This window comes from Sarcophilus harrisii, chromosome 2 (assembly GCF_902635505.1).
Source record: "Sarcophilus harrisii chromosome 2, mSarHar1.11, whole genome shotgun sequence".
Lineage (NCBI taxonomy): Eukaryota > Metazoa > Chordata > Mammalia > Dasyuromorphia > Dasyuridae > Sarcophilus > Sarcophilus harrisii.
Window position 1 is genome coordinate 203,482,043 of NC_045427.1, and position 27,923 is coordinate 203,509,965.

At 34.8% G+C, this 27,923-nt stretch overlaps 2 protein-coding genes across 10 annotated transcripts in view; one reads left to right on the top strand and one right to left on the bottom strand.

The window, feature by feature from the left end:
- The window catches only part of HEATR5B (HEAT repeat containing 5B), a 133,908-nt gene extending 130,351 nt beyond the window's left edge, over positions 1-3,557 (bottom strand). The window contains exons 1-3 of one of the 4 annotated variants that reach the window (XM_031951271.1): positions 3,423-3,555; positions 2,729-2,827; positions 1,592-1,662 (exon numbers count right to left, since the gene is read on the bottom strand). In XM_031951271.1, coding sequence (XP_031807131.1) covers positions 1,592-1,606 — 15 coding nt within the window. In that variant the 5' untranslated portion in view covers positions 1,607-1,662; positions 2,729-2,827; positions 3,423-3,555. Of the gene's footprint in view, positions 1-1,591; positions 1,663-2,728; positions 3,181-3,422 lie in introns of those variants that run through there. The other 3 variants (XM_031951270.1, XM_031951272.1, XM_031951273.1) reach the window with 3 other exon arrangements.
- A 67-nt stretch (positions 3,558-3,624) lies between these two features.
- GPATCH11 (G-patch domain containing 11) lies at positions 3,625-27,923 on the top strand. Of its 6 annotated transcripts, none has more exons than XM_031951275.1 (10): positions 3,667-3,767; positions 7,879-7,969; positions 12,492-12,718; positions 15,605-15,646; positions 16,376-16,496; positions 16,642-16,732; positions 17,395-17,517; positions 18,861-18,942; positions 23,249-23,337; positions 26,304-27,923. In XM_031951275.1, exons 2-9 carry the CDS (start codon positions 7,920-7,922, stop codon positions 23,302-23,304), a joined length of 792 nt encoding a protein of 263 aa, XP_031807135.1. In that variant the 5' UTR covers positions 3,667-3,767; positions 7,879-7,919; the 3' UTR covers positions 23,305-23,337; positions 26,304-27,923. The 6 variants fall into 6 exon arrangements, with proteins under 6 accessions (XP_031807140.1, XP_031807135.1, XP_031807134.1 ...); XM_031951279.1 differs by lacking the exons at positions 3,667-3,767; positions 26,304-27,923 and adding exons at positions 4,881-5,053; positions 6,763-6,939 and having other exon boundaries at positions 23,249-23,545; XM_031951280.1 differs by lacking the exon at positions 26,304-27,923 and having other exon boundaries at positions 3,625-3,717; positions 23,249-23,545.

Genomic DNA, 27,923 nt, shown 5'->3' on the forward strand with positions numbered 1-27,923 from the left:
TATGAATATGTGAAAGCAGATGTCATGTTGAATAAATGGTTCACAAAATAATATAGTTAGAACATTGAGTACATGAAGGAAATTAATATGAAACAAAGTTGAAAAGGTAGGTTTGAGCCAGATTCTGTAAAGAGAGACTGGTGAAGTAGGTTGGATTATATATTTTAGAAGTAAAAAAAAAAACCACTAGAGGTTTTTGAGCAGGATAATGAGACAATGGTATGATCAAAGGCAGGGGGAACAATTTCTGAATGAAGTGTCTAAATTTCATCATATATCCTTGATTTACTAATCTTCTTAAAACCCTGGAGAGGCAAACAAAAAAGCACGAGAATTTAATTTTATGGCACGCCCAAAGGCAACAAGAAATATCATTTCACGGGACATTTATTTAATCATCACCTATTAAAACAAGTGCTCATGAAAAATATATGCATAGATACCACCATGAAAATGACTATGGCTTATGTGCTAACATCTCTTGCATAGGAATGAAGTAATAAAGAAATCCTACATATAGCTAAATTAAATCAACATATACTTTGATATTGAGTTACTTCAAGACAAAGGTGGGCACAGGGGAGGGTACCACTACAGTTTTTGCATCACCAGTGAAGGCAATGTCTCAAGACTAGCAATGTGCAGCCAATGCTGATTCTAGAGCAGAGATGGAGACAGGAATCACAATGAACCACAATGGTCTACGTGCCAAGACTATGAGCTATTATAAATCCCATTGGAATGAGAATCAGGAGGGGAGATTGATTTCTTTCACTTTTCTTGTTTATAATCCATGATCTTAAAATACACTTTTCCTTATTTCTTTCCATGGAGTTTCTGTCATTAAGGAATAACATCACCTATCTGAAAATCTGGGAGGCCAAAGCAGGAGGAGGTTCAGGAGATGGCTGGAGGAAAAGGGTAACATATGTATAGGATTTATGTGCTCACAGTATGCCAAGGTATTGAATCCATACATTTCAGGGAGTCTATAGCTAAAGATAGAGAGCTCAAAAGGAGAAGTTAATTTATATGGTCTTGTATAAACCATAGTTCATGTACTCTACATTCTAACCAAACTAATCTAATTTCAGTTCCACTTACAATCCATCTATTTCCCATTAACATGTCTTTGTTCAAGCTGTCCCCTATGCCTGGAATTAACTCCCTCATTAACATACCCTCTTAGCTTCCTACAAAGTTGAGTTTAAGTGCCATTTCCTAAATGAGCCCTTTCTTGATCCCCTCCTCCAATTAGTATCTCCTTCAAATTACTTTGTATTTTCTTTATATAAACATTTCATCATACTACCTCCATTTGTCTTATATTCCCAGTACTTGGCACATAGAAAGTTCTTAATAAATGTTTGTGAATTGATTGACTGTTTGACAGTGAATAATCTGTTAAAAAGTATGGTTGAAGAGTAAGGAACTTGGGAGACCAAAGACTTATTGACTCTCTAGCAGCTTCATGCCTGTATATCATGAATACATTCTATTTAAGAATGAGAAGGCCTGGACATGGAGAGCACTGAATAACATCACAAAAATGAATTAATTATATTTTAACACACAGGCAATGACTCCTTACTGATATGGGAGTCATTTCTCAATCAGCTGTCTGTGTACCATCAGACCACCAACTTGTTTGAGCAAAGAAAGCTGGAAGAATAAACATGAGAAAAAGATATGGCATAAATTAAAACAACTCCAATTGATTTGTTTAAAACAATGTACTGATGCCAAAGGCCTAAAATAAAATACAAGGCATATAGGGAAGTACATAGAAAGCATAACATACTTATTAACTTTTAACATCAGTTTATCTGCAAGACTATGATACAAGTTTTTCTTGGTTAAAATGATCCCTGGAAAGGTACATTTCTAGAATATCTAGTAATAGTTTTAAAATGTCTTGACTTTATATCCTAATACTCCATGTTTATTATTATTTCAAAATAATACTGAGTTGGTCCAAGTCTGTGAAATCCGTATATTTACCAAAAGAATACTATTAAAAGAAAAGAAACATCTTAGAAACTCCAATATTTAAGAAGTGTCAAATATTGGGTTAAAAGCTAAGAGTAACAAAACTTTTTATGATATCTTGTTTACTATTGTTTCAATATAATCTTTACTTAGATAAAGTAACATTATCATTCTTGTGTAACAATTTCTATTTGCACAGTGTCTAAAAAGAATAACATTCTATACCAAATGTATAGCAATTCTACAACAACCAATAGCAATGATACATTTGCATCACACCTTCCTCACTTAACCTATATCACCTCTTTTGGTGGTAGATAGAATTGCAAATAGCATGCTGAACCAGAAAGTCTAGAGTTCAAATTCAGCCTCAGAAACTTAGTAACTATGATTTTGGTTGAACTGCTTAAACCTCTCAACCTTAGTTTCCTAATTTGTAAAATGAGTAAAATAATAGCATCTACCTCACCAAGTTAATCTGAGCATGAAGCAAGATATATAAAGTGCTTTGCAAATCTAAAAGCATTATATAAATTTTAACTATAATTTATACAGGTAGAACAGGTATCATATCCACTTAAAAAAATAAGGACATGGTGTCCATAAATGGCGTAGTAGACTGAGTGAAGAGCCAAGAGCAATCTGGATTTGAATTACAATTCTGGCACAATAGCTCTAGCAAGCCATTTAAAAAAAACTTTGGTTTCCTCAATAATAAAAAGGGAATAATATTACCTACCTCACCAGGTGGTTGAGAGCATCAGTCGATCAAAAAGCATTTATTAAGAGCTAGGCACTGAACCTAGCTTTTAGGGAGACGAGAACCTTTAAAGAATCCCTACAAAAAAAAGAGCTTAAATTCTAATGAGAAGGGGTCAGAGAGATGATAGAAGTAGATCAAAAGACAAGCAAAGCAAACCGTCAACGGTTGTTATCAATAGTTTTGCTCCAAGGCTACCCATGCATTAGAACCCAGCTCTTCCTTCTCCCTGATCCTAGACTATTGTTCTAGGCAGTCGCGGATCACCCTCCTTCGCCTAGCCAAGTTCGGTACCTGGGACCAGGCAGATAACAAACTTCTCCCTCCCCCTGCTTTTGCAGCTGCAGTACTAGAGCGGACCTCTCCCCCGCCAATCTCCAGTCCGGGACTCGAGACGCCCGCAGGGGGAGGAGTCCGGGTCATGGGGCTGAGGTCTGACAATGGAGACCCAGTAACCCTGACGGGAGCTCAGAGTAACCCGACCGCCCGGACTCCGTAACCGTGAGCATCCTGGAGGGGAGTGGGATGGGAAGAGAAGGGTGAGTCACTCATTGCAGGGGAAGACTCCACCTGCGGCCCGAAACAGAGGAGGAATCTGCCGGCTCTCGGGAAGATCAGCAGAACCGGCAAGCTGGGCAGAGTTGGCAGGAGTAGGAGAAGAAGGCTACCTTACCTCTAGAGAGGGGAGCCCTTTCTTCGCTGGCTGGCTGATCCAGGCGAATGCGGCGGGCCCAAGAGCGGCATAAGCAAAAGCAGCTGCAGCAGCCGCAGCACCAGCAGCCCCGCGGAAGTGACCCGGATACGCCGCCCTGGAAGCAGGAAGCTGGGCGAGCGGTGGGCGCAGCTGACAGAGGCCGCGCAAGCGCACAGTGCGACTGTGGCGAAGTCGCGGCGATGTCCCAGAGCGCGACCCGTCTCCGGGAAGGAACCTCGCGGGACTGAGCGCCGAGTGGGCACGCGCCCCACCGGTCAGTGTGTGGAGAACTCGGAGCCTACGGGGCGCGAGCTGGCCGGAAGAGTAAGGGAGCGAGGAGGAGGAGCACGGGGGAGGGGACGGGACGGAAAGAGTAGAAGAGAGCCCTGGAGGAGAGATGACGGCGATTGAGGGGGACTGGAAGGGGAAGGGAGGGGCCAAGGGAACGGGGAGAAAATTAGGGGAGAAGAGGGAGGAGGGGAAGCAGGAAGGAAGACGAGGGAAAAGAGCGGGGGGAAGGAAGGAAGAAGAGAAGGAAAGGGAAGAAGGGACGGGCAGAGGAGCGAGCAAGGGAACTGGGAGAAGGGAAAGGGAGGAGCGGGTTCCAGCAGACCGAGAAAAGAAGGGGGACGAAGGAGAGGGGAAGGGGACACGAGGGAAAAGGGAAGGAGAAAAAAGGGAGGAGGAAGAAAGGAAGGAGAGAGACGGCAGAGAAAGAAGGGAAAAGGGGAAGGCGGACAAAGGGGAGGAAGGGAAAGGGGAGAGAATGAGAGAGAAGGGGAGGGGAGACTGTAAAGGAGACAAGGGGGAAGGGAGGGACAGAGAGGCAACGAGGGGACTAGGCAAAAGAGAAGAGAAGAGGGAGAGGGGAAGGGGAGATGAGGGAGAAGGGAGAGGGAAAGGGGGGAGGAGAGGGATAAGAGAGAAAGGGAGAGAAGAGGGAGAAGGCAATCAGGGAGAAGAGAAAGGGACAAGAGGCACCGGGAGAAGGGAAGACGAGCAAGAGAGTAAAGCGGACGGGGAAGAAGGAAGAAGAGAGGGGGGTCAAGGAGGGCTAGAAGGAGGGGAAAATAAGGCAAAAGAGAAGGAAAGGAGAGAAGAGGGATCAGGGGGACAGGGAGAAGAAGAAAAGAGGGGGAACAAGGTATTTAAGGAAAAGGGAAAGAAAGTAGAGGGACCTGGGAGAAAGGAGCGGGAGAGAAGGGATACTGGGGAAAGAGCAAGGAGAAAAGAAGAGAGCCAGAGAAGAGGGAAAGGGAACAGCAAAATCACGAGGAAGAAGGGCAAGGGAGGGGAGGCTAATAGAGAAAGGAAGGGAAGACTAGGGTGATGGGGGATGATGGGGGGGGGGGGGGGGGGGGGCGAGGGAGAAGGGAAGAGGAGAGCAGGAATGAGAGGGAGAAGGGTTAGGGGTGAGGGAGAAGGGAGGGAGGGGTACAAAAGTGAAAGGAAGGTGAGACCTTCCTGATAAGACATAGGAAAGAAAGGAGAGGGCACGGATGATAGAAGAGGAGGGACAGAGGAGGGGAGTGATGGTGGGGTTTGTGCAGTGGGAGAGGGGGCTAATGAGTCTGACCCTGACTCTGTTTACTTGTCAGCTTCTGAGTATGGTATGGTACCTTTTCTTTTTAATTTTCCCTTGCTTTCTAATTTTAGGTAAAATGAAACTAGTGTTATCCCTTCTATCTAGGATGTCTTTTAATATTCATTCTATATTCAGGAAACGGTTATAGCTACTCTGTGCAGAACATTGTGTTAGGTGTTAGGGGAGATACAAAAATTAAATAAGAGGCTCTACCCTTTTAGAGCTTGCTACAGTCTCATAGAGATTCAAATACAAATAACTATTTTACAAAATGATACAAAAAGTACATAGGGGAGTATAAACCATGCATTTATCAAGATCTGTATAGCATCATCTTTACTGATAGTAGGGGAGAAAGAAGATTTCATGGAGAAAGCAGTATTTAGGAGGCAAAAAATAGGATATTGATTTGAACTGGACCTTCCAGGATAGAAGGATTTTTTCAGGCAGAGGTGGGACTGAAAGATATTCCAATGATTAAAAAATGGCTTATTATAAACAGAGCCACAGAAGTGACTCAGCAAAGTCCAGATTGGCTAAAACTTAACCTATAGGGATAAGTAATTGAAGATAAGACCAAGAAGATAGAATGACATGTGGTTCTGGAAAACCTTAAGTCTCAGTGTGGAGTTTTATGTGGCAAAGCAGTAAGGAGTCATTGAAGGATTTTGAGCAGGGAAATCTTGTCTTGGTCAGATTTGTATTTATAGAACATTAGTCATGAAGAGGTATGAAAAAGGGATTAGTGGGAAGAAAATGGATTTTAGAAAACTAGTTAGACTTTTATAGTGCATCCAGGTAAGAAAGATAACCCAAACTAGGGCAGTAATAGTTATGGTAATTATCATAACACACCTTTATGGATATGCATTTACAAAGTACTTCCCTCATAATCTTTGAGGAAGATAAGAGAGTAAGGGATATAAATGACAGATTTCAGAGGCACATCAAAAACAGAAGAAAATAAAAGATAAAACTAGTTCTAAGCATGACTTGAGTGAATGGTGATCTCAGACAGGATTTAAGGAGAAAGAAAAGTTCAGTTTTAGATACATTGATATAAGATGCTAGTGGTTAATAGAGGTAAAAATGCTCTAAGTAATTTAATATTTATCCATCGGAGGCTTAGAACAAAGATCAAAGTTGGAATTATGAAATAAGAAATCATATTTAGATATTATTGTTAAAATCATGAAAATGATTTCCAAGGGAGAGAACTAAGAGCGAGGATGAACTCTTAGAGAATTGGGGAAAAGAAAGAGTCAGCAAAAGAGAAAAATCAGAAACCAAGAGAAAGAATTAAGAATGATGCCTCAGGAAGTTCATAGAGGAGTAGTATCAAAAACTGTAGAGATGTCAAGAAGAATGATGTCATTGGATTTGTTTATATAGTGTAATACATAGTAAGTACTTGTTACATTTTTGGTTGATTAATGAATAGAAGCTAGATTGCAAGAAGTTGAATGAACAATTGTTCATTACAAATAGTAGAAGTATTAAGTATAAGATAGATTGAAGTGATAATGAAAATGATTTTTGAGATTAGGAAGACCTGAACATTTTTCAAGGCAGATATATTAATCAGAGGGAAAGATTAAAGAAAGAAGGAGGCATGATGAGACAAGGAGACAAAGTAGTGATGATTATTTGGAGAATGGTCCTGTAAGAAACGGGAAGAAAAAGTGCAGGAATTAATCATAGTAAATAATAGGAATTCCTCATCTTTTGAGACAGGATAGAAAAGGAATGTTTTTCAAGTAAGGACAAGACATTGATTAACAGAAAACTGAAGAAAATACTCCAAAATGGGAGAACCACATGAAAGAAAGTAGAGGATAGAATGGCTTTTAAGGGGAACAATAGATTAATTTGGCTAGAGAAAAGATAAATGGAAGATTTCGTAAGGAGCCAGTGAGTAATTTCCTTCCCTTTCTTAGTATGTTTAAGTGTTTAGCAAATTAAACTTTTTTGTGATTGTTAATACAAATTCTCCTTAAACAAGTATTTCAATTCTCTCCACCTTTTTTTAACGCTGGAGCCCTCTGGCTTTTGAAAAGTAATATTTCAAGAATCTGTGAATTGATTAGTGTTGTATACTCCTTCCAGCAATGCAGATCGAAGTCACTCTCTAATTTAGGAGATGCTCCTGAAGAGTTGCTATAATTGGAAAAATAATGCCTTGCTTCTTTTTGCTACCCTAATAAATGAGCTTTTCCAAACATGGCTAGGCTGACCTCAGAAAGTAGTTCATCCTTAGAACTGACTTATTCCTTAGTGGGAGAGCTTTTTATACTAGAGCACAGGGTCACATCTTTACTGAGAAGAAGCATTAAAAAATTTTATTGGACCTTTAGAAACTACTAATAGGAAGTAAATTTGATTCATGATTCTGGTTCTGACTATTCTGACTAATATTTTGTATTTTCATTTTGATTCCCTATGCCTAGCATAGTGTCCTCAGACATAGTAGGTCCTCAATAAATGATTTTTTAAAAAAATTGGATTCATAGCAGTGATTTACAAAATTGTTGAGTTTTTTAGCCATTTTTCAAAAGTTGCCACAAACCAATTTTATTCTTGTTTTTTTGCCATGCATTAAAGTTGTTAATCATTTCTCATATTTTAATGTAGATTCAAATCAGAAGTGGGAATATACCTTTTTAAATTCAGATTTTGGGGTGATTTCTATCACAGGAGATTAATTTTGAAAAAATTAACACTGTGAAATTGACAGTATCATCAGTATTCAAAGGACCCAAATTTTTCTTGTTAACTTAATATAGGGTTTTTTTTTAGTTTCTGAAAAAAGAATTGGACAATGATTACACCTTTATTTAACTCTTTTTGTAGTTAAAGTTACCATTTAAGAAAATTCAGAGCTAAAGTTGAACATGGCAGAAGAAGAAGAAGACTATATGTCTGATTCCTTCATTAATGTGAAGTAAGTAAATATGTACCTTTTCTATTCATGTTATATGTGACAATAATGGATGATTAACATGAAAAGGAAAAGGAAACCAAAAAGAAAAATTACAATATTAGAAGATTTCAACCTAGAAGTTTGTTTAGAATTCACCCAATCTCATACTATTAATTTATAGAAGTAGTTGAGACCCAAAGAAAGGGAAATAATTTTTCCCAGGATTTAAGAAAACTATGATTCAAATTCTTATCACTATCTTACAGTCTCAGAATTAGTAAGATCCTGCATCTATTCAGTCAAATTCACAGCCGAACAGGAACCTCCTCTGCAGCACTTTGCAAGTGGTAATCTATTCTTTGCTGGAAGATCTTCCAAGGCTACTCATTCATTTTTGGATCAACTCTTAATTTTTTCTTCTTTTTAAAGAAAGTTATTATTTATTTTATTATATTTTTTAAAATTTTGAGTTCCAAATTCTCTCCCTTCCACCCCCTCCACACACACTAAGAAAGCAGACAATATACCCATCATACATGCAAAATCATTCAGAACATATTTGCATATTAGCCATGTCAACAAAAAATCAAGAAAAATGAGATGAGAAAATTACACTTCGATTTGCACTCAAACTTGAACAGTTCTCTCTCTGTTGGTGAATAGTTTTCATCATGAGTTCTAAATTGTCTTGGATCAGAGTAACTAATTAGAGTATCAAGAGTCAATCATCATTCCAATATTTCTGATCCTGTGTACAATGATCTGGTTCTGCTCACTTCAATTTGTATCAATTCATACAGATCTTCTCAGGTTTCTCTGACGATGTTTCTGTCATCATTTCTTATAACACAACAATGTTCCATCACAGTCATATACTACAGTCTGTTCGACCATTCCTCAGTTGATAAGTGTCTTCTCAATTTCCAATATTTTGCCACTACAAAAAGAGCTATTTGGGTACATAAAAGTCCTTTTCCTTTTTCTTTGTTCTCTGTCATACTGGTGGATCAAAGAGTATGCACAGTTTTATAGCCCATTGGAGAAAATGTAAAATTGTTCTCCAGAATGGTTAAATCAGTTCACTGCTCCACTAGTAGTTCATTAATCTATTTTGCCACATCCCTTTCATTATTTGTCATTTCTGATAGATATGACATAGTACTTCAGAATTGTTTTAATTTGTATTTCTCTAATTAATAGTAATTCAGTGCTTTTTTTTTTCATATACCTCACAGATATCTTTGATTTCTTCTGAAACTGCCTATTCATATTCCTTGACCATTTGTCAATGGGGGAATGGCTTTATAAATTTGACTCATTTCCTATACATTTGAGAAATGAAATCTTTTTTTCCCCAATTACCTGTAAAGACATCTTTTCATTCATTTTTAAAGAATTTTGCGTTGCAAATTTTCCTCCCTCCTGCCTTTCTTAAGAGGATAAGCAATTTATAAATTATATAGGTACAATCTAAGACATGTTGTCATATTAGTCACATTGTGAAAGAAAAAACATCAAAAAGAATAAAAAGCATGAAAAAATAAAGTGAAAATATGTTTTGATCTGCATTCAGACTTCATCAGTTCTTTCTCTCGATGTAGATAGCATTTTTCATTATAGATCCTTTGAAATCTTGGATCATTGTGTTGCTGAAAAGAGCTAAGTCATTCATAGTTAATCATAGTACAATGTTATTATTGTATATGATGTTCTCTTGATTCTGCTCCCTTCACTTTGCATCAATTCATGTAAGTCTTTCCAGAAATCTGCTACCTAATGAATTTTTATATCACAATAACATTCAATTACATTCATATACCATAACTTGTTCAATTATTCCATCCCCTCAATTTCCAATTCTTTGTCACAACAAAAATGTTACTATACATATTTGTATATAAATAAGTTTTTTTCCTTTTTTAAAAAGAGGATTTTTGGGGGGGGCACACAGACCCAGTAGTGGTATTGCTGGATCATCGGGACAGTATGATTGCTCTTTGGACATAGTTCCAAATTGCTCTCTAGAATGGTTGGATGAATTTATGATTCCACCAACAAAGTTATTAGTGTGCCAGTTTTCTCATATCCTTTTCAACATTTATTGAAGTGAAGCCTTTATCAGGGAAAATGGCTTTCAGAATTTTTGATATTCATTTCTGTGGTATCTTTTATCAAAATGTAGTTTCCCTGATATTGTCTGAATACTGATTGAAGCATACTATTTATCTCTTTCTTTCATTCCTCCTTTTTTTGGGGGAGGTAGGGTTTGAATTTTCTTGTACAGAATGACTAATAAGGGGGCAGCTAAGTGGCACAATAGTTAGAGCACTGGTCTTGAAATCGGGAGGATCTGAGTTCAAGTATGACCTCAGACACGTAACACTTCCTAGCTGTGTGACCCTGGGCAAGTCACTTAACTCCAATTGCCTCAGCTAAAACAAAACAAAACAAAACAAAAAAAGCCTGAATGTCTAATATGGAAATGTATTACATGATTGCACATGTATAACTTTTATTGATTGGATTGTTTGCCATGTTAGGGAGGAGGAAGAGGAAAAGGAGTGATAGAATTTAGAACTCACTAATTGGAACTACACTAAGGACTCTTTCTTGTGCACCCCTCTTTTGTGAGGTAACTTTCCCTATTCCCTTTTCCCAATGCATCACTCATTCTCATTTCTTCAGTTTTTTTTAGATCATTCCAGCGTAATCAATTCACATCATGTCCATTGCTTATGAAGACTACTATAACTCTTAGGAATTACATGCATCATCTTCCCATATGAGAATGTAAACAGTTTAACTTTATTGAATCCTTTAATGTTTCTTTTTCATGTTTACCTTTTAATACTTCTCTCGAGTCTTGCCATTCGAATGTCATTTTGTTGTGGTCTTTTCATCAGAAATGTCATTAAATATCCATTTTCCCCTGAAGAATCCTTCAGTTTTGCTGTATAGATTATCCTTGATTGTAATCCTAGCTCTTTTGGATTTCAAAATACTATATTTCAATCCCTGCTCCTTTAAAATAAAAGCTGCTAAATTCTGTGTGATCCTATTTGTTGTCCCACGATATTTGAATAATTTCTTTCTGGCTGCTTATAGTATTTTCTTCTTGACTTGGTATCTCAGAAATGTGAGGTCATCTCTAATTCTAAAAAAGTTTTTTTCAGAAAAAAAAAGTTTTGGATGTTTTTTAAAAAAAAATCTGGAGGCATTCAAGATTAAGTGCCTTGTCCACAGTCATACAGCTGTTGTTTTTGTGTACTTATTTTTGTATTTTTCAACAGAAATCCACCTTTCTACAATTTTCATCCATTTTGTTGTTGATTGAAATATTTTGAAACCAAAAAAGTTTAATCTCCCTGCCTCATGATAAATTTAATGATAACTCTTCCTTCACACATTTCATAATTCATTGATTTGCTGCTAGACAGGACCTCAGGTGTTATCTAGTTGATGTCCTTCCTAAAATGTGGAGCCCGGAACTGAACAAAATTCACTAGACAAGGACACAAATAAGATAACAATTTTGAGAGGAGGAAGAGATTAAGTAAATTTTACTGAATCCTTTTGTTTTTAGATGAAACTCATGTCTAGCTACACTCCTTCCCTTCAACTAAGAGAAAAACAAGAGAATCTTTCAATGTCTAGCTCTAGTTCTGTCCTTTGCTCCAAGTTTCAATCCCAATTTTCAGTTGCCTATTAACATTTCCTATTGAGTCCTTTTGTTGGATATCATACTTAATCTGAAACTAAACTTATTCCCCCTTATTTCAGTTTCCCTTTCATTGTCAATGATATCCCTTTCCCCAGGCACCCCGGAGGCTTAGAAATTTGATCTCATTTTTTTATTCTTATTTTTCCATTCTCATTTCCAATAATATTAATAGCAATTTTAATTATATCTTGTCTGTCACCAATTGCTGTTCATTTTTCCTTTAAAAATCTCTTTCTTTCTCATTGTCACAGATTCAATAATATTTCAGGCCTCATTCCCTATTTCTTGCATATGACTTCTTTTTATTTATTTTTTTAAATTAAAACTATTTTTCAAAACATATGTTGAACAATTCTTCAAATTAGCCCTTGCAAAACCCTGTGTTCCAATTTCCTCCCCTTCCCTCACACCCTTCCCTGGATGGCAAGTAGTCCAATATATGTTAAACATGGTAGAAATACATGTTAAATTCAATATATTGCTTATGATTTCTTGACAGTAATTCATTTAGTTGGATAAATTAATTTCCCATGAGACTTTAAATTTATATCCTCCCTATAAAGATAATACTTATATTTACCTCAAAATAATGCACATGAAATCTTTTTAGAATGCCAGACATTACTGGAAACCAAACTATGTGTACTCTTGCTTTCATATATGTTTTGTGTTATTTTTTTTCTTTTTTTAAATTTTAATTATTTTTAATATTTTGGTGAATTAATGGAAATAATAAAATGAATTGATAAAATTAATGAGAAATAAATCATCAATTAAGTGTCAATAGGCATGGACTGTCTGTATTATTATAATGTTATTTAGAGAAGACATCAGACCTGGATTGCCCATGTTGAGGAGAATCAGAGAGGCTCATCAAAAAGAAGAAAAGCATCGGGAAGCCAATCTAAAAAACAGACAAAAGAGCTTAAAAGAAGAGGAAAAAGAAAGACGTGATAATGTTTTGAAGAGTGCTTTGGGTAGTGAAAATAAGGGATTTGCTTTGCTTCAAAAGATGGGGTATAAAAGTGGACAGGCTCTTGGCAAGAGTGGTAAGTTACCTTATGAAAATTAAATCATATTCTAAGTGAAATGTTAATTGAAATTTTTTTTGATTAATAACTATTTTAAATGTTTGAGAAGAAACTGAAGACCAAAGAGATCATGGGATTAAAACTGGAAGAAAGCTGAGAAGTCATTTAATCCAATCCCCTCTCTGTACAAACTTACTTCAATCATGCATTTTATTAACTACTTCTAAACCAACACCCCCTCCCTCCCAATCTTACATTTCACTTGGGGCAAAAGATAATCCACAGTCCCTTCATTCTTAAATTCATTCAACAGTTAGCAACACTTGGAAAGGGAAGGGCATTGATTAGGGATGTGAATAAAAATTGTGAAATAGTTGTGGAGCAGAGATACTAATAATCAAGGGACAAAGGAATGACATCAGGTTGAAGACAAAATTATATATTATTCTATTCTGCAGTTTTGGCAGCTGCATGACCAACTACATAGCTAGTAGATAATAATTCTTCATTCTCCTTTTGAGTTTGAAAGGCCATTGAGATATAGAATGAACAAATAGAAATTATTTTTTAAAGCATTGAATATGTCAAGCAATGAATGAAGTCTTGCTCAGTACGAAACACTGTGCTAAGTGACGGGGATATAGATGCAAGAGGCAGTTCTTTTACTCAAGGAGCTTACATTCTAACACATCCAATTGTCTCACAACAATTTTTAAAACTCTTTAGGATGTCAGAGCAGAACAAAATCAATCCCACTGAGAACTAGATATTTAGATGGCCAAAAAGATGATGAATTTTGGGATACTAATATTCAGATTTCATTTTGATGGTCATTTATGCTAAAGCAATATATATTGGACAATATTGCAGACTCTTAAGAATCTATAGGAACTCATTTAGTCTAAGCTGTCCCCTAGCAACAATCCTTTTTCTAACCCTACAGACAAGTTATTATCCTGCCTTTTGCTTAAGACTTATAGTGAGGAGAGACCCAACTGCCACACACCCATTCTACTTTGGTCAGTTGTATTTATTAAGAAATATTTTCAGGGTAGCTAGTTGGTACAGCCTGAAGTCAGTAGAACCTGAGTTCAAATCTGGCCTCAGACACTTAATACTTCCTAACTGTGGGACCCTGGACAAGTCACTTAACCCCAATTGCTAAGGCAAAAAGAAAAAGAAAAATATTTTCTTGCATTTGTTTTGCACTGTACCTAGTTTTTCTTTTGGGGCCATAATAGGCAAGTTTAACCTCACTTCTACATTATAACTTTCCAATACTTTTAATATTCCCCCAATGGGGTCTTTTCTGGGTTAAAAGTCCCCTGTATTTGCATGTTGTATAGTTTCCTATGCTCCATACATGATGATTAGCTTTCAAATGCTTTCCAGCTTATCTGTCCTAAAATGTGGTATCCAAAACTGAACATTTTATTTCTGATATTGTGTAACCAAGGCAGAGCATGGTTGGAATGTTGACTCCTTTATATGTCTCCCAGTGCAGTTTGGGATGATATCTTTTTCAAAAGACATATAAAACTGCTACACTAAAACTCCTAGATTTTTTTTCCCAAAGGAATTGTTGATAGACTATGTCTCCTTGCTCTTTAGTTTAGTTTGATTTGTTTGGATCCATATATACAATTTTATAATTATTCCTCCTAAACTTTTTCTCCTTGGTTTAGCCTATCAGTCTAATCTATTAAGAACTTTTTAAAGTTTCCATAATAATAATTAGTTCCATAACAATAATAGTGCCTATTGTATTGTCAACACTTTATAATTACTACATCATTTTATCTTCACAAGAACCCTGGCAGGTAGGTGCTATTAATGGAAATAATTTCCCATTTTACAGATGAAGAAACTGAGGCAGACAGGTTAAGTGAGTTATCCATGGTGATACTGCTAATACATACCTCTTAAGCTAGAGATCATTTTGTTTAGAAGAAAGAGCAGATGCAAAAACAGTGTTGTGAGTTTAATCTTGTTTTCATTGTTGGTTATTAATCTATCTAGTCAGAACAGTGGCCCTATCCTTTCTTTGGTCATTATCTTGCTTCAAATTGCTTCAAAAAATTTAAGCTTCTTACTTCAAAAATTAAAAAAAAAACAAAAACGTATTTTTTGTAATTCTTTTTTTTAACTCTTTGTGTTCATTGTTATTTTGAGGTCATTCTAAACTTTATTGAGCTTCTGACACTATTCTTACAAAACTATATTATTCTTATATTTATCTTTAGTTACATATCTGCCTTTTCTCCTTTCTAATGGTTAATGTTAAAGAAGGTTAATCCCAGTCTCACTGGTCTTTTTTTTTGAACTACTACTACCCATACCATTTTATCCTTAATATAATCATTTCTGAAGATTTCTATTTATATGTGGATTATACTGCTTGGCCTTTGAGACCTTTCTGCTCTGTGATTCTATTACTTGGTATTGACAGAAACAAGTCATTGCAAAATTTCCCTTGCCTTGTTTGAAGCAAAATTCTAAGTTATTTGTAACTGTTAATTAAACCCTGGGACTCACAGTTATAGGCAGATTCTTGATGGGCTATCTCTGTTCAGTGTTCATCACTATGAACTACTAACCAAGGCTTAATTTATTAATGGCAGGTCTCTCATAGTTTCTTAGTTTAGAATTATCTAACTCCTTAATTACCTTTAATTCAAAATTAGAATATTCCTATTCTCATTTAACACGATCAGAATCCTTTCTAAAAACAGGCAGAAATCCATTTATCATCAATCTTTCTAATTAAGCATGCGCGCCTTGTTGTTCCTTTCCAAACTCTTTCGGTCTCCTTGTACTTTACTGTACTTGTAAAGTACTGTACTGTACTTTATGTGGTTTGTAAAAAAATTTTCTAAAATGTTATTTTTTCCTATTTTTTTCTAGGTAGTGGCATTGTTGAACCCATTCCTCTAAACATCAAAACAGGTATGTAATTGTTTCTGAAGTAATTGTTATTTTAATTTCAAATACAGATATTAGCCACATTTGGGGTTTTTTCCCCCCTCACAAGTGATTTCCTTATATGATAATGTCACTTTTTCCTGATAATTCCGGAAACTAACCTTTTTCTAGACAAATGAAAAGTAAATGCCAGTAGGAAGCCTATAAAATCTCAAGTTGAAAATAAATTTTAGCTAGAATCAGGTTAGTTTCTAAATCAAAACTGATTCTTAAAAATTCTTTTAAAAACTACTTGAATAACATGCATATTTTAGTTATTCAGATTCTGTGAAGAAATTCATAAAGACAGATTTCAGCATTGGATATTTTTCATTATATATGGACTATAAGATTTGGAAGTTTTCAGTATTAGTTCGTATTTGGTTGAACAACATTTATTCTATTTATTTTGGATGCAAGCATGAAAGTTTTTACCTTATTTTCAAAAAAAAAAATTCTCTTAAATTCATGATTTCATAGTTTGAGTAGTATTAGCATAAGTCTTATTTTACTTTCTTATTTGAGGTATAACTTGTTTTCAAACGTTTTGAACCTAAACAAATGCGTATTTTCTCCCATGAAACTTTTTTCAAATTCTCTTTGGATGATTGAAATTTTTATCTACATGCTTATTACTTCTACAGATTTAAAGTATAATGTGTTAATAAACATGAGAAAAATAGACTCTCTCATCATAATTCCTAATTTGCATAGGAAGAAGTGGCATTGGTCATGAGACATTAATAAAACGGAAAGCTGAGGAAGAATTGGAAAATTACCAAAGAAAAATCCATTTGAGAAAGCAAACTGAAGAAAAAGCTGCAGATCAGTTTCGGTAAAACTTTTCTTGTTTTAATATTCCTTCTTTTAAAATCTTAACTCCTCTTTATGTACTAATAAAATTTTCATGACATTAATAATTGGTATCTTGGCATTTGAACTGGTACAAATATGACACAAATATAATTTCTTTTAATCAGATTGCGACTCAAAAGTAAAAAAGAAGAACTTAAGTTAGAAAGTGATCTTAAAAGAAGTCAGAGAGCCTGCCATCAATTAGACACACAGAAGGTAAGCCTCTGTTTTAACATGTCAGCTGATTTATAATTGCCAAAAAGAATTCACAAAATATTAAATATAAAAAATATTAAAATTTGTCTAATCAGAATTTTCTGTTAAACAGCCCTATTAAATATCCACAGATCAGTGTTAGTTACTGATGATGACTTAAGACACTTATAAATCTTTAAGTACATTTGGAATTACCAAAGGAACATTAAATTGTGTTTTAACATAGTTTAGATGTGGAAGAGTTTTTGTTTTGCTTTGTTCTATTTTTTACTTATAATTGAATTCAAAGAAGATGGCTAACCCCTTTGACTACATATGTTAAGTTGTCTTTTAATCAACACCATTTCTTTACCATATTCAAATTGCACATTAAATCTTTTTCAGTCAAATTGACTATAGTGATCAAATTTTATATTAAACTCTGAACTTAGGATCCTATCTCAATCCTTTAACATCAATAGAGTAAAAATGAGTTATCTTAAAAATAATAATTTTTCATTATTAAAATAGTATGTTAAATAGTATATTTAAAAAGTAGTATGATTATTTATAAGAGTTCCTCTGGTCATATGGAAGTAATTGGCACAAATTAATATACTTTTGTTAATGAACTCATAGTGATGCCTGTCATATACCATAGCTCAATTAATACTTGTTTTAAGGATATTCAAGTTCCTAGGGAGCCATGGTACTGGTTCATGCCAGAAAAAGAGGAACAGGAAGATGAAGAAGAGAAAGGAGAGAAAGAACAGGAAGAAGATGAATATGGTTGTGAAGAATTAAGTGTAAGTTTTGATCCTGAATTATATTTTCATATATAATTCAAATTATAAAAGGAAGCAAATAGCATTTGACTTTTTCATAACTGTCAAAGACAGCTCTTTGTGAGGTCCACAGTCCATAGATTATGTCCATTTTACAGAGGCAGATTCTAAGTCACATTGTAGTTAAGGAACCTACTAAAGACTATATAGCTAATAAATGGTTATACTTATTCCAAATCTACAAAAAAAAAAAAAAAAAAAAAGTTATTTATCCTTGGAATCAATATCTATATAAAGAAAAGAAATTATCTTATTTTCAAATGTGTACTGTTTTTACATGACTAGTTTAAAAAAGCCTTTTTTGAAAAATTATTTTCTCCATGAAGAAGATAAATTAGAGTTTAGAGAAAATATTTTCACCTTCATACATACTTGTTTTTTTTTTTAATTAATTAATTTGCAAAGCATATTCATGGGTAATTTTTCCAATATTGACCTTTTGTTCCAAATTTTCCCCTTCTTCCACCCCCTCCCCTAGCTGGCAGGTAGTCCAATACATGTTAAATCCAATATATGTATACATACTTATACAGTTAGCTTGCTGCACAAGAAAAATCAGACCAAGAAGGAAGGAAAAGAAAAACTGAGAAAGAAAACAAAATGCAACCAAATTACAACAGAGTGAGAATGCTATGTTGTGTTCCACACTCTGCTTCCGTGGTTCTCTCTCTGGGTGTAGATAGCTCTCTTCATTACTGAACAAGTGGAACTGGTTTGAAAACTCTCATTGTTGAAGAGAGCTATGTCCATCAGAATCGATCATCGAATTGTCTTGTTGCTATGTATAATGATCTCCTGGTTCTGCTCATTACACTCACCATCAGTTCATGTAAGTCTCTCCAAGTTTCTCTGAAATCATCCTGCTGGTCATTTCTTACAAAACAATAGTATTCTATAGCATCCATATGCCATAACTTATTCAGCCATTCTCCAACTGATGGGCATCCATTCAGTTTCCAGTTTTTTGCCACTACAAAGAGGGCTGCCACAAACATTTTTGCACACATACATTGTTTAAGCTATTCCTTAAGCTGGTTCTGTTTAGTTTGGTCATAATGAATTTATTCAACACCTAACTCCTTAATGGGTTTTTTAGCACAAGTTTTTTCATATTATAAGAGAATTAAAGAATTATGCATTTTGAATATGATAAATTAAATTAATTTATTACTGCCAAATCTTAACCAACTAAAAGGTCATTGAAAGAAGTCATATATAGTGATGTGTTAGTTGGCTGTGTATAGTCAAATGAGTAGCAATGATTAAGTTATTTGCTACATGAAGTGCCTTTTTTTATCTTTTAGGTATTAGAAAAATTAGAAATTCTGACAAGATATTTAAGAGAAGAACATCAGTACTGTATTTGGTGTGGAACAACCTATGAAGGTATTACAATCCTATTATACATATTGTACATGTACATATACATGTTCAGAGTATAAGTGTATACAGTTTACATTAATTTGTAATTTTTTGCCTTTAATACTCTAAAATATTCTCATTTGTTTTGGTTTCTAAAGGCACACTTCACTGAGTTTATATTCATTTCTCAATTCAACCATTGATTCAACTCATAATGAAATAGGAAGGACTAGAAGTTCTTAAGGATCTACTTGAAATAGATAACTTCCAGGATAACTATATTTAGAGGGAAATTTGGTATTCATCTCTTCTAAAAGATGGGCAGCTAGATAGTGCAGTGCATAGAGTACTGGGCCTGAAGTTAGGAAGAATCCTCTTCATGAGTTCATATCTAGCCTCAAACATTTACTAGCTATGTAATCTTGGGCATGTTACTTAACCCTGCTTGCCTCATTTTCCTCATCTGGAAAATGAGCTAGAAAAGGAAATGGCAAACCACTCCCAAGAAAATTTTGCCAAGAAAGCTACAAATGGGGTTACAAAGAGTTGGACATAACTGAAATAACTAAATAATTCTAAAAGAAATAGTTTTAGGAGTCTAAAAAAGTTTTGATCTTTTTCATGTTTTAAGATACTTTCTAATGTTACAAATATATGAAAAACACAAGACACCTGGTACACTAAACATTTAGTATTTCCCAAAACTGTGGCAGTTGGGAAAAATAATATTCCTCATAGTGAAATGGTGGTTACATTTAACTAAGCTACATCTGTCAACTTCATCTTTAAAAAATTATTTGTTTTAATTTTAATTTAATTCATTAACTGAATGAAGTTTGAGTTTTATTTAGGATTACACAATAAGGTAGGTAAAAATCCCAGCAAACCTGAAGATAATGATATTTAGTTAAATAGGCACCTATTTTTTTTAGTAAAGCTTCTTATTTTCAAAACATATGTATAGATAATTTTCAACATTCACCCTTGCAAAACCTTGTGTTCCAATTTTTTTTCCCTCCATTCCTCCCACCTCTTCCCCTAGACAGCAAATCTAATATATGTTAAACTTGTAATTCTTCTATACATATTTCCACAATTCTCATGCTGCACAAGAAAAATCAGATCAGAAAGGGAAAAAATGAGAAAAAACAAAATACAAACAAACAGCAAGGTACCAATCTTTAACTAAGAGTAAATACGTCATTAAGTCAAGACTGTATAGAAAGATGACAGATGACAACAATTACACGTGTGTTTTATAATTTTTTAAGATGCCTGAGGAAACCAAAATGGCACAGTAGAAGACAGCAGTATAGTCCAGCTTCACATCCCCCCATTGCCACTGCCCAATTGTTCTATCAACAATCTAAGAAAGACACCAAACAGAAAAGTGATTGAGAAATCAAAGGAGAAACTAAAAGGGTCATCTTTCCACCCCAAATTCAGCTTAATCATAAGTAATCAGGATAGTAATTGTGGAACAGGGGTAGACTAGTTTCAAAGACCCAGTAATTTAGAGCTCCGTGCTAGGCCAGTAGCTTAGGAATTCACAGAACTGATCATGGACTCATCCCAAACTGAGCCTGAAGAAAGGGAATACTCAGAACTAAACTTAGACTTAACCTCTGGCTCAGAACAGCAGCACAAGATTGCCTGAAAGAAAAAAATAGTATAGACTTATGCCCAGAGCCCCAACTCTGGGGATATTTGATCACTTGAAAAAAGTTTGGAAGGTTCAAGTGAGGGTTTCTTAGGATAGGAAGGACATGGACATGGTTTTAAGACAGTAGGAATTGATTGAATTGAGAGGAAAAGATTGAAAATAAGTGAAAAAATGGGGATGACAGAGGGGGATAATCTATTGAAGGAGAAAGGAAAGAATGGGATCACTTGGACAGGTATAAGGGTAGGATTTAGATTAGAAGTGGGAGGCATATTTAGGGTTGCCTTGGAAGGAGTAAAGCCATTTCATCATGTGAGACTGAGGTAAAAGAGGAGAGAGTGGTAGAAGGCACATGAGTAATGGGAGATGAGAAAGAGAGAAGAGAAAGTATATGACAAATGGCTTCAGCAATACTGTTTCTAGGCCTATGTTCCAAGGAAGACACAGAAAGAGAAAAAACTCTGTTATGAGATACTGTCAGAAAACTATGAACCTAGACTGTGTTATCTTACATCCTCCAAAGAAATACCTAAAACTATATCAAAACTTAATATGTCCTGCATTCTTATAAAGTAGCTATATAAGAAATATCTATTTGAAAACCCTTGGGGCAGCTAGGTGGCACAATGCATAGAGCACCAGCTCTGAAGTCAGGAGGACTTGAGTTCAAATCTAGTCTCACACTTAACACTTCCTAGCTGTGTGACCCTGGGCAAGTCACTTAAACCCAATTGCCTTAGCAAAAAAGAAAGAAAAGAAAAAAATCTTTCTTTTGCAAAGTTTTATTTGAAGACTTTGCCCATTAGATTATCCCAGTGTCCCTTGAAAAATCACATAAATTCCTTTCAGAATATAGAGTCAAAAAATGTTTCTATTTCCATAAAAATTTTGAAATGCTTTATTTTGTTACATAATGACCAATGTAATACAACTATTAGAAGAACAAGAGCTTGAAGCTAGGCTTCATAATTCCAAATCTAGTGCTTTTTCCACTATATAACATACTAGCTTTCTTTTTTTGCTTTGGTCAGCGAACAAGTATTTATTAAGCACTCACTATGTTCCAGGAACTTTGCTAAGCATTGGAGAACAAAACAAAAACAGTCCATGCTTTCAAGGAGCTCACATTTTGTTGGCTGTAACAAGCATAAAAATAAGTAGATCCATATGAATTATGTATAGAGTTGAGAGAAGACAGTCTCATAGGGAAAAGCATTTAAGGAAACCAGGGAGACCAAAAAGAGTAAACTGGGAAATCATTCCAGGCACAAGGAATATCCATTGAAAAGGCATAGGAACAAGATGGAGTAAGTATATGAAATTGCCTGGAAAATTGTATATGTGAAGGGGAGTAAAATGTAAGAAGACTAGAAAGGCAGCAGTGATAGGTTACAAATGCCAAACCGAGGACTTGCACTTTGATCCTAAAGGTTAAAGAAGGCCCTGGGGCTCATTGAACAGAGAAATGTTATAACCAGGACTATCTTTTAGGAAATTCACTTTGGCATCTGAGTGGAGGGTAGATTGGAGTGAGAAGAGATATGAGACAGACCAATTAAAAGGTTATTGTAATAATCTAAGTGAGAGGTGATGAGGGTCTGAACAAGGGTGGTGACTGTGTGAATGAAGAATAGAGTACATATATAAGAGAGATTGTGAAGGTAAAAACTGCAAGGTTTAGCAAAAAAGTAGATGGGTGAATAAAGTGAGGAGTCAAAGATGACATTAAGTAAACAAGTCTTGGTGACTAGTAATATGGAAGAGAGGAAGATTGAGGGGAAAGGTGGCAAATTCTGTTTTGGACTTCCATTTGAGGTATGTAGAGGGCATTTAATTTGAGGCATCTTGACGGCTATAGAGGAAGCTCAGGAGAGAGACTAAGAATGAGTGTAAATTTGAAAATCAATTGTACAGAAATGTTTGTTGAATCCATGGGAGCAAACGAGGTCATACAGTAATCTTAGAGGAATAAGAGAGCCCAGGACAAAACCTTTGAAGATTAGTATGAATAGTGAGAATGACAAGGCTGGCAATCCAGCAAAGGAAACCAAGAAGGCATAGTCAGGTAGGAAAGAGCAGTATAATAAATACTTAGGGAGGAGAGAACATCCAGGATCAGCAATGACAAATGTTATTGCAAAAAGGTCAAAAAGGAAGAGGATTGAGAGGAGGAAACTTTGAGGAGGGTGGTTTCTGTTGAATGATGTCAGAAGCCAGATTGTAGGGATTTAAAAAGAGAGTGAAAGGAAGAATAGATACTTCATTTAGATGTTTTTTTTTTTTTTTTTTTTTTTTTAAAAAGAACCAAGATATAGTACATTAGCTAGAGAGGATGGTAGAAGATTTTAAGTGATGGGAAAGGAATGGGTATGTTTCTGGGCATTAGGGAAAGAGCCAGTAAATATAAAGAGATTAGAAATTAGAATGAGAAGATGACAATGGAGATTACTAGAGAAAATTGGAGTGGGGACAGGATCTAAGAGTTAATTGTGGTATTCTGCTACAATAATTTCAGATGCTCATTATCTTGTTCTTTTAAGATATTTTTTGGTTCCTTTTTCTTAAATCTTTGTTTTCTCTAATATATACATTTGACTACTGCAACCTTTTTATAAGACCAGTTATAGTCATAAATAATTAGAACATTTTTTCCTTCTCTAATTACAGATGAGGAAGATTTATCTTTGAACTGCCCTGGACCAACCTCTGCAGATCATGACTAAAAAAATTTCCTATTAAAAGGGGACCTAGAAAATGTCAGTGTTTCTTTAATACTTTGTATGGTTGAATATTTTAAATTTCACATTTATTGATCAGGGCAATTCAGAACACCAGACTATAAAGCTATATTTTTCTGCAAGAGTCATTCATCAGAAAAAAAAAAAAAAAAAAAAAAGTCATTCATCAGTTTGTGAAAATAGTAAGATGCTGTTTCAAAGCAAAAAAAAAAAAAAAAAAAAAAAATGCCATGGAAAATAATGGTTAGATTTTATAAACATATTGTAATTGTGGGTTATTAAGCACTCTGTTCTGTCAAAGTTATGAAAAATTTCAGTGCTTATTTCTGAATTTAGGTGAGGGTAATTATGAGATAATATTGATAGAATTTTGACTTTTTTCATTGTTTGGAGATTTTCAATCAGACCTTGGAAAATTGGAAAGGACCTTAAACATCACCTTGTCTGACATCTTATTCCTTGTAGGAAATCCTTTTAAAACAACCTTTGACAGGTATCATTGAATTTGAATACTTATAGTGACAGAACTCATTCTATTGTTGTACAGCTTTGCTTTTTATTATACCATAGCTACTTCCTTGTAACTTTCTTCTGTTGGTCTGTGCTCTGGATCAACATGTTAATCTACCCCTTTTTCTATGTAATAGGGCTTAAAATACTAGAAGGGAGCTGTTATATCTCCCTTTAGTCTTCTCTGTTCCAAGCTAAATAATCTAGTGTCTTTCAGTGACTCATTTTAATGTAATTTTAAGAATTTTTTACCTTCCTAGACAGTTTGTTTATGCCCATACCAAAAGACAATGTCAAAAACAATGAAGTAATCCAGTTGTATGGAAGTACATACAAGTATTCAAGTATGGAAGAAAATGGTAGTTTTATTTCCTATGAAGAATATACTGTGTTTCTACAAATTCCTGCTAAAATCACATTAGCATTCTTGGCAGCCATATCATATTGTCACCCTGTTAGCTTGTGGTCATACAAAATCTTTGTTATTTTCAAAATAGCTACTCTCAAACCTAGCTTCCCATATCCTTATTTATTTAAGTGTTCTTTTAATTAAATTTTTTTAATTCCTTTAATGAAGAAAAGATAAGAAGATGGGTTAATTTACGTATAACATTGTAATTCCTCTATTTAATTGCAGGTGCTGTTTTTGGTTTTAGAACTGAATAGGATGGTGCTATCATAGTTCTCCACTTGGCTTGATAATCTATTGTTATCCCAGTTTATCACCTACCTTTCAAATCAATCCAGAATTCCCTTATCCAGATTATCTGATCCAAGTAAACTATCAGTCAAGTTTCTTCACTATCACTCAAAAAAACTCCTGGGAAGATTGTTTTTAAATTGCCTTAGCTTCATCCTCTTCCTTTTCACTCTTTACTTCTCCTAACCTAAATTGTAACAGCAATTAGCAAAGTGTTGTTCTTTTCTACAGCTTACACACAAACACACACACACACACACACAATCTTCCTGTACCAGAGAAGATAAAATGAATATGTCACATTTTAAAATTATTCATGTTTTATTGAATCTAAATAGACATAAGGAAAAATTTGAATTTCACTTGTTTTGTATGTATTTTATATTTACATCATGAGTTAGGTGGTACAGTATATGATATCATTGGACCTAGAATCTGAATTCTAAATTGAAATCCAGCCTTAGATGACATTGCTTAGTAATCTTGGGCAAGTCACTTAGTCACTCAACTTCCACTTACTTCATTTTTCTCACCTGTAAAATATTGATCATAGTACCTACCTACCAGGGTTGTGCTAAGAATAAATAATACAATATTTGCAAAGTATTTTGTATTATTATTTGTATTATTATAATCAGTTTTTTCAAATACAAGTAAAACTTATTAAGAAATAACTAGAAACATCTTTCCCTTTAACTTGTACTATCCTATTCTGTCCTTTGTACATATTTAATGCATTAGTTATATTTTATATTGATGTGTGTGTGTATACACACACACACATATAAACATGTAAAATAGGAAATTTGTAAAGCACTTTCAAACTTTTAATATTAGCTATTATTTTTAATAATAACTTGCATTTATATAGCCCTTTAAGGTTTGCCAAACTAGGTTTGCAAAGTGCTTTATGTAAATTATCTTATTTAAATCCCAAAGCAACCTTGTAGAGTAAGTGCTGTCATTAGAAACTAAGCTTTATTAATTAATGTTTAAGTGACTTGCCCCAAGGAGAACAAATATAAATTATAAGGAACAATTTTTATATGTGGGCCCCATTCTTCCTCCTTCCCCCAAAAGAGGGAATCATGTAGTGAAAATCAGTACATCTAATGATTTTCACAACCCATTTGAAAGTCCAGAATACCTCAGGTTCAAACTGATAATTTTAGACAGACTGCATGAGACATTGGGAGACTGCCCTATTACTTAAAGGACCAATAAAAATCAGTTTATTTTGTAAATTACCTAATACAAAGTAAGAAATGAGGGACAAGGATATATGAAACTAAATCCTAAAAATACCCTTCTAGCAAGAGGATAATACCCAGTTTCTGGGTTGATTAGCCTTTATATACATGGCATCTTGATGGTCTGGTGACATACCATTCAAATCCAACTCACAGTTTCCTTCAAGTCTTAACAAAAATGTCTTAAGAGAAACCTTTCCAAAGCTCCTTTAATACTAGTGTCTTCCCTCTCATTTTTCTCCAAATTTATCCTTTGTATTTCTTGTTTGTAGTGTTAAAAGGAAAAATTCTTCATCTTGGCTTTCACCCTGATTAACAAAGCAAAACTCAGGACAAAATTTATAACAAGTATGGCAAAGTTATAACACAATGGCATTTCAAATATAATGCTCAGCAAAAGAGTGGAACCTTTGCATCTCATTTCTTCCCAAAGATAGCAAGAATGTGACAATTTGCAGGTAGGAATATGTGACAAAAAGCAGTTAGTACAAAAAACTGTAGACTGTTGTCTCTTTCGCCAACAGAGCTTCCCCCAACACTGATGAGCATGGCTGAGAATAATGGGATACTGAGTTGTTGAAGAGGACCAATGACATCAGGAGGAGTATGTTTTGACTTGCAAATGACTTGGATTTTTGTGAAGCAGAGCTATACAAAGTCATAAGCTTGACTCCTCTTCCAAAGTCATAGTCCAGTGGCAAGATATAACTCAGGATGACTGGTGATGGTCCTAAATGTAATAAGACCCTGGTCTTTTTATGCTAAAGCTTTCTCACCTTTTCTGAAGCAACACCCATTTAGTGATTAAAAGCTAGGTTAGAATTGAGGTGAAAGATGGCATAGTTTTCCAAAAGAATCAATCTGGATAGAGAAAATTCTCAGTTTCTGGCTAGAGCAGATACAATTGCTATTTACACTCATTCTGAGCCAACAAAATGCAAACAATAAGCAAGACTTGGATCCATTACTGGCCAATCAGTAAGACCCAGAGTGATTAGTGTTTACAGGCATAGTCAAGTAGCTCCATTTAAATCGCAGTGTGTTTTATCAAAGGCTATCAAAACCAAAGAGCTATATAGTTCAAAAATCATGAATGAAAACTACAGGAGACAAAAGGGTTAATTTTCCCAGTTCAAAAACAATCATAGAATAAATAGGGCCAAAAAAAAATTAGCACACAAACCCCAAGATATCCTGAAAAGGATTAAAGATGTCACTACAATGATATCTTGATTTGCAAGTGAATTGGATTTCAGTAAAGCAGAGGTGGTCTGTGCAAAGTCATCATCCTTATTCTTCTCCAGAATCAGTAGTCCAGTGGTAAGGATACTAAATTACCATAACTTTCAGCTCTATACATAGTTGCCCTTATCTTGTCTCCCATTAAACTGATTTTTGCCTTTCTTTGTGTCTCCAGCACTTAGCATAGTGCTGGAACTAGGCCCTTAATATTTGTTGACTGCCACCCACAAACACAATTTTATACTGTCATGCACTTTGTTTTCTATGGCTTTTTGTCTCCTCAATAAGATGGCATATGTACTTTTAGAACAGAGGTTCTTAACCTTTTCTGGGTCATGGACTCTTTTGGCAGTCTAATGAATCATATAGATCCCTTCACATAGGATTACAAAGGAAAGGAAGTCAGTGATACTGAAATAAAGATGCAATTTCTTTTCCAAGTGTGCAAACTCCCTGAAACCTATCCACTGATAGCGTTGGGTATCCTTGGATCTCAAATTAAAAACATTAAATGATAGGAATTTGTGTCTAATAATTCATACTTATTACAAGTTTCTTGTATCAGTGGTTCTCAAACTTTTGTACTCAGTAACTTGATGATATTAAAAATGATTAAGGATCTGTCAAAAGAGTTTTTTTTGTTTGTGAGGGTTATATTTATAGATCTTAACCATATTAGAAATAAAATCTGATTTTGAATGTGTAGATCATCTGAAAGGGTTTCAGAGACCCCTCACGACTCTGTGAGCCACAATTTGAGAACCATTGTCTTTAAAATGTTGGGGACATAATAAATACTCAAGATATGTGTATTTTTATCTTTTAAATTAATATTAAACGTCTGTAAAATCTATTGGGATTATTGTACAGGTATTTGCATTCAAATAAATTAGCTTCAATGT

Coding starts and splice junctions, on each gene's coding strand:
- GPATCH11 (XM_031951280.1), top strand. CDS start 7,920: ATGGCAGAAGAAGAAGAAGACTATATGTCTGATTCCTTCATTAATGTG. Junction 16,497..16,641: donor AAAGCTGCAGATCAGTTTCG/GTAAAACTTTTC, acceptor TCTTTTAATCAG/ATTGCGACTCAAAAGTAAAA. Junction 16,733..17,394: donor ATCAATTAGACACACAGAAG/GTAAGCCTCTGT, acceptor ACTTGTTTTAAG/GATATTCAAGTTCCTAGGGA.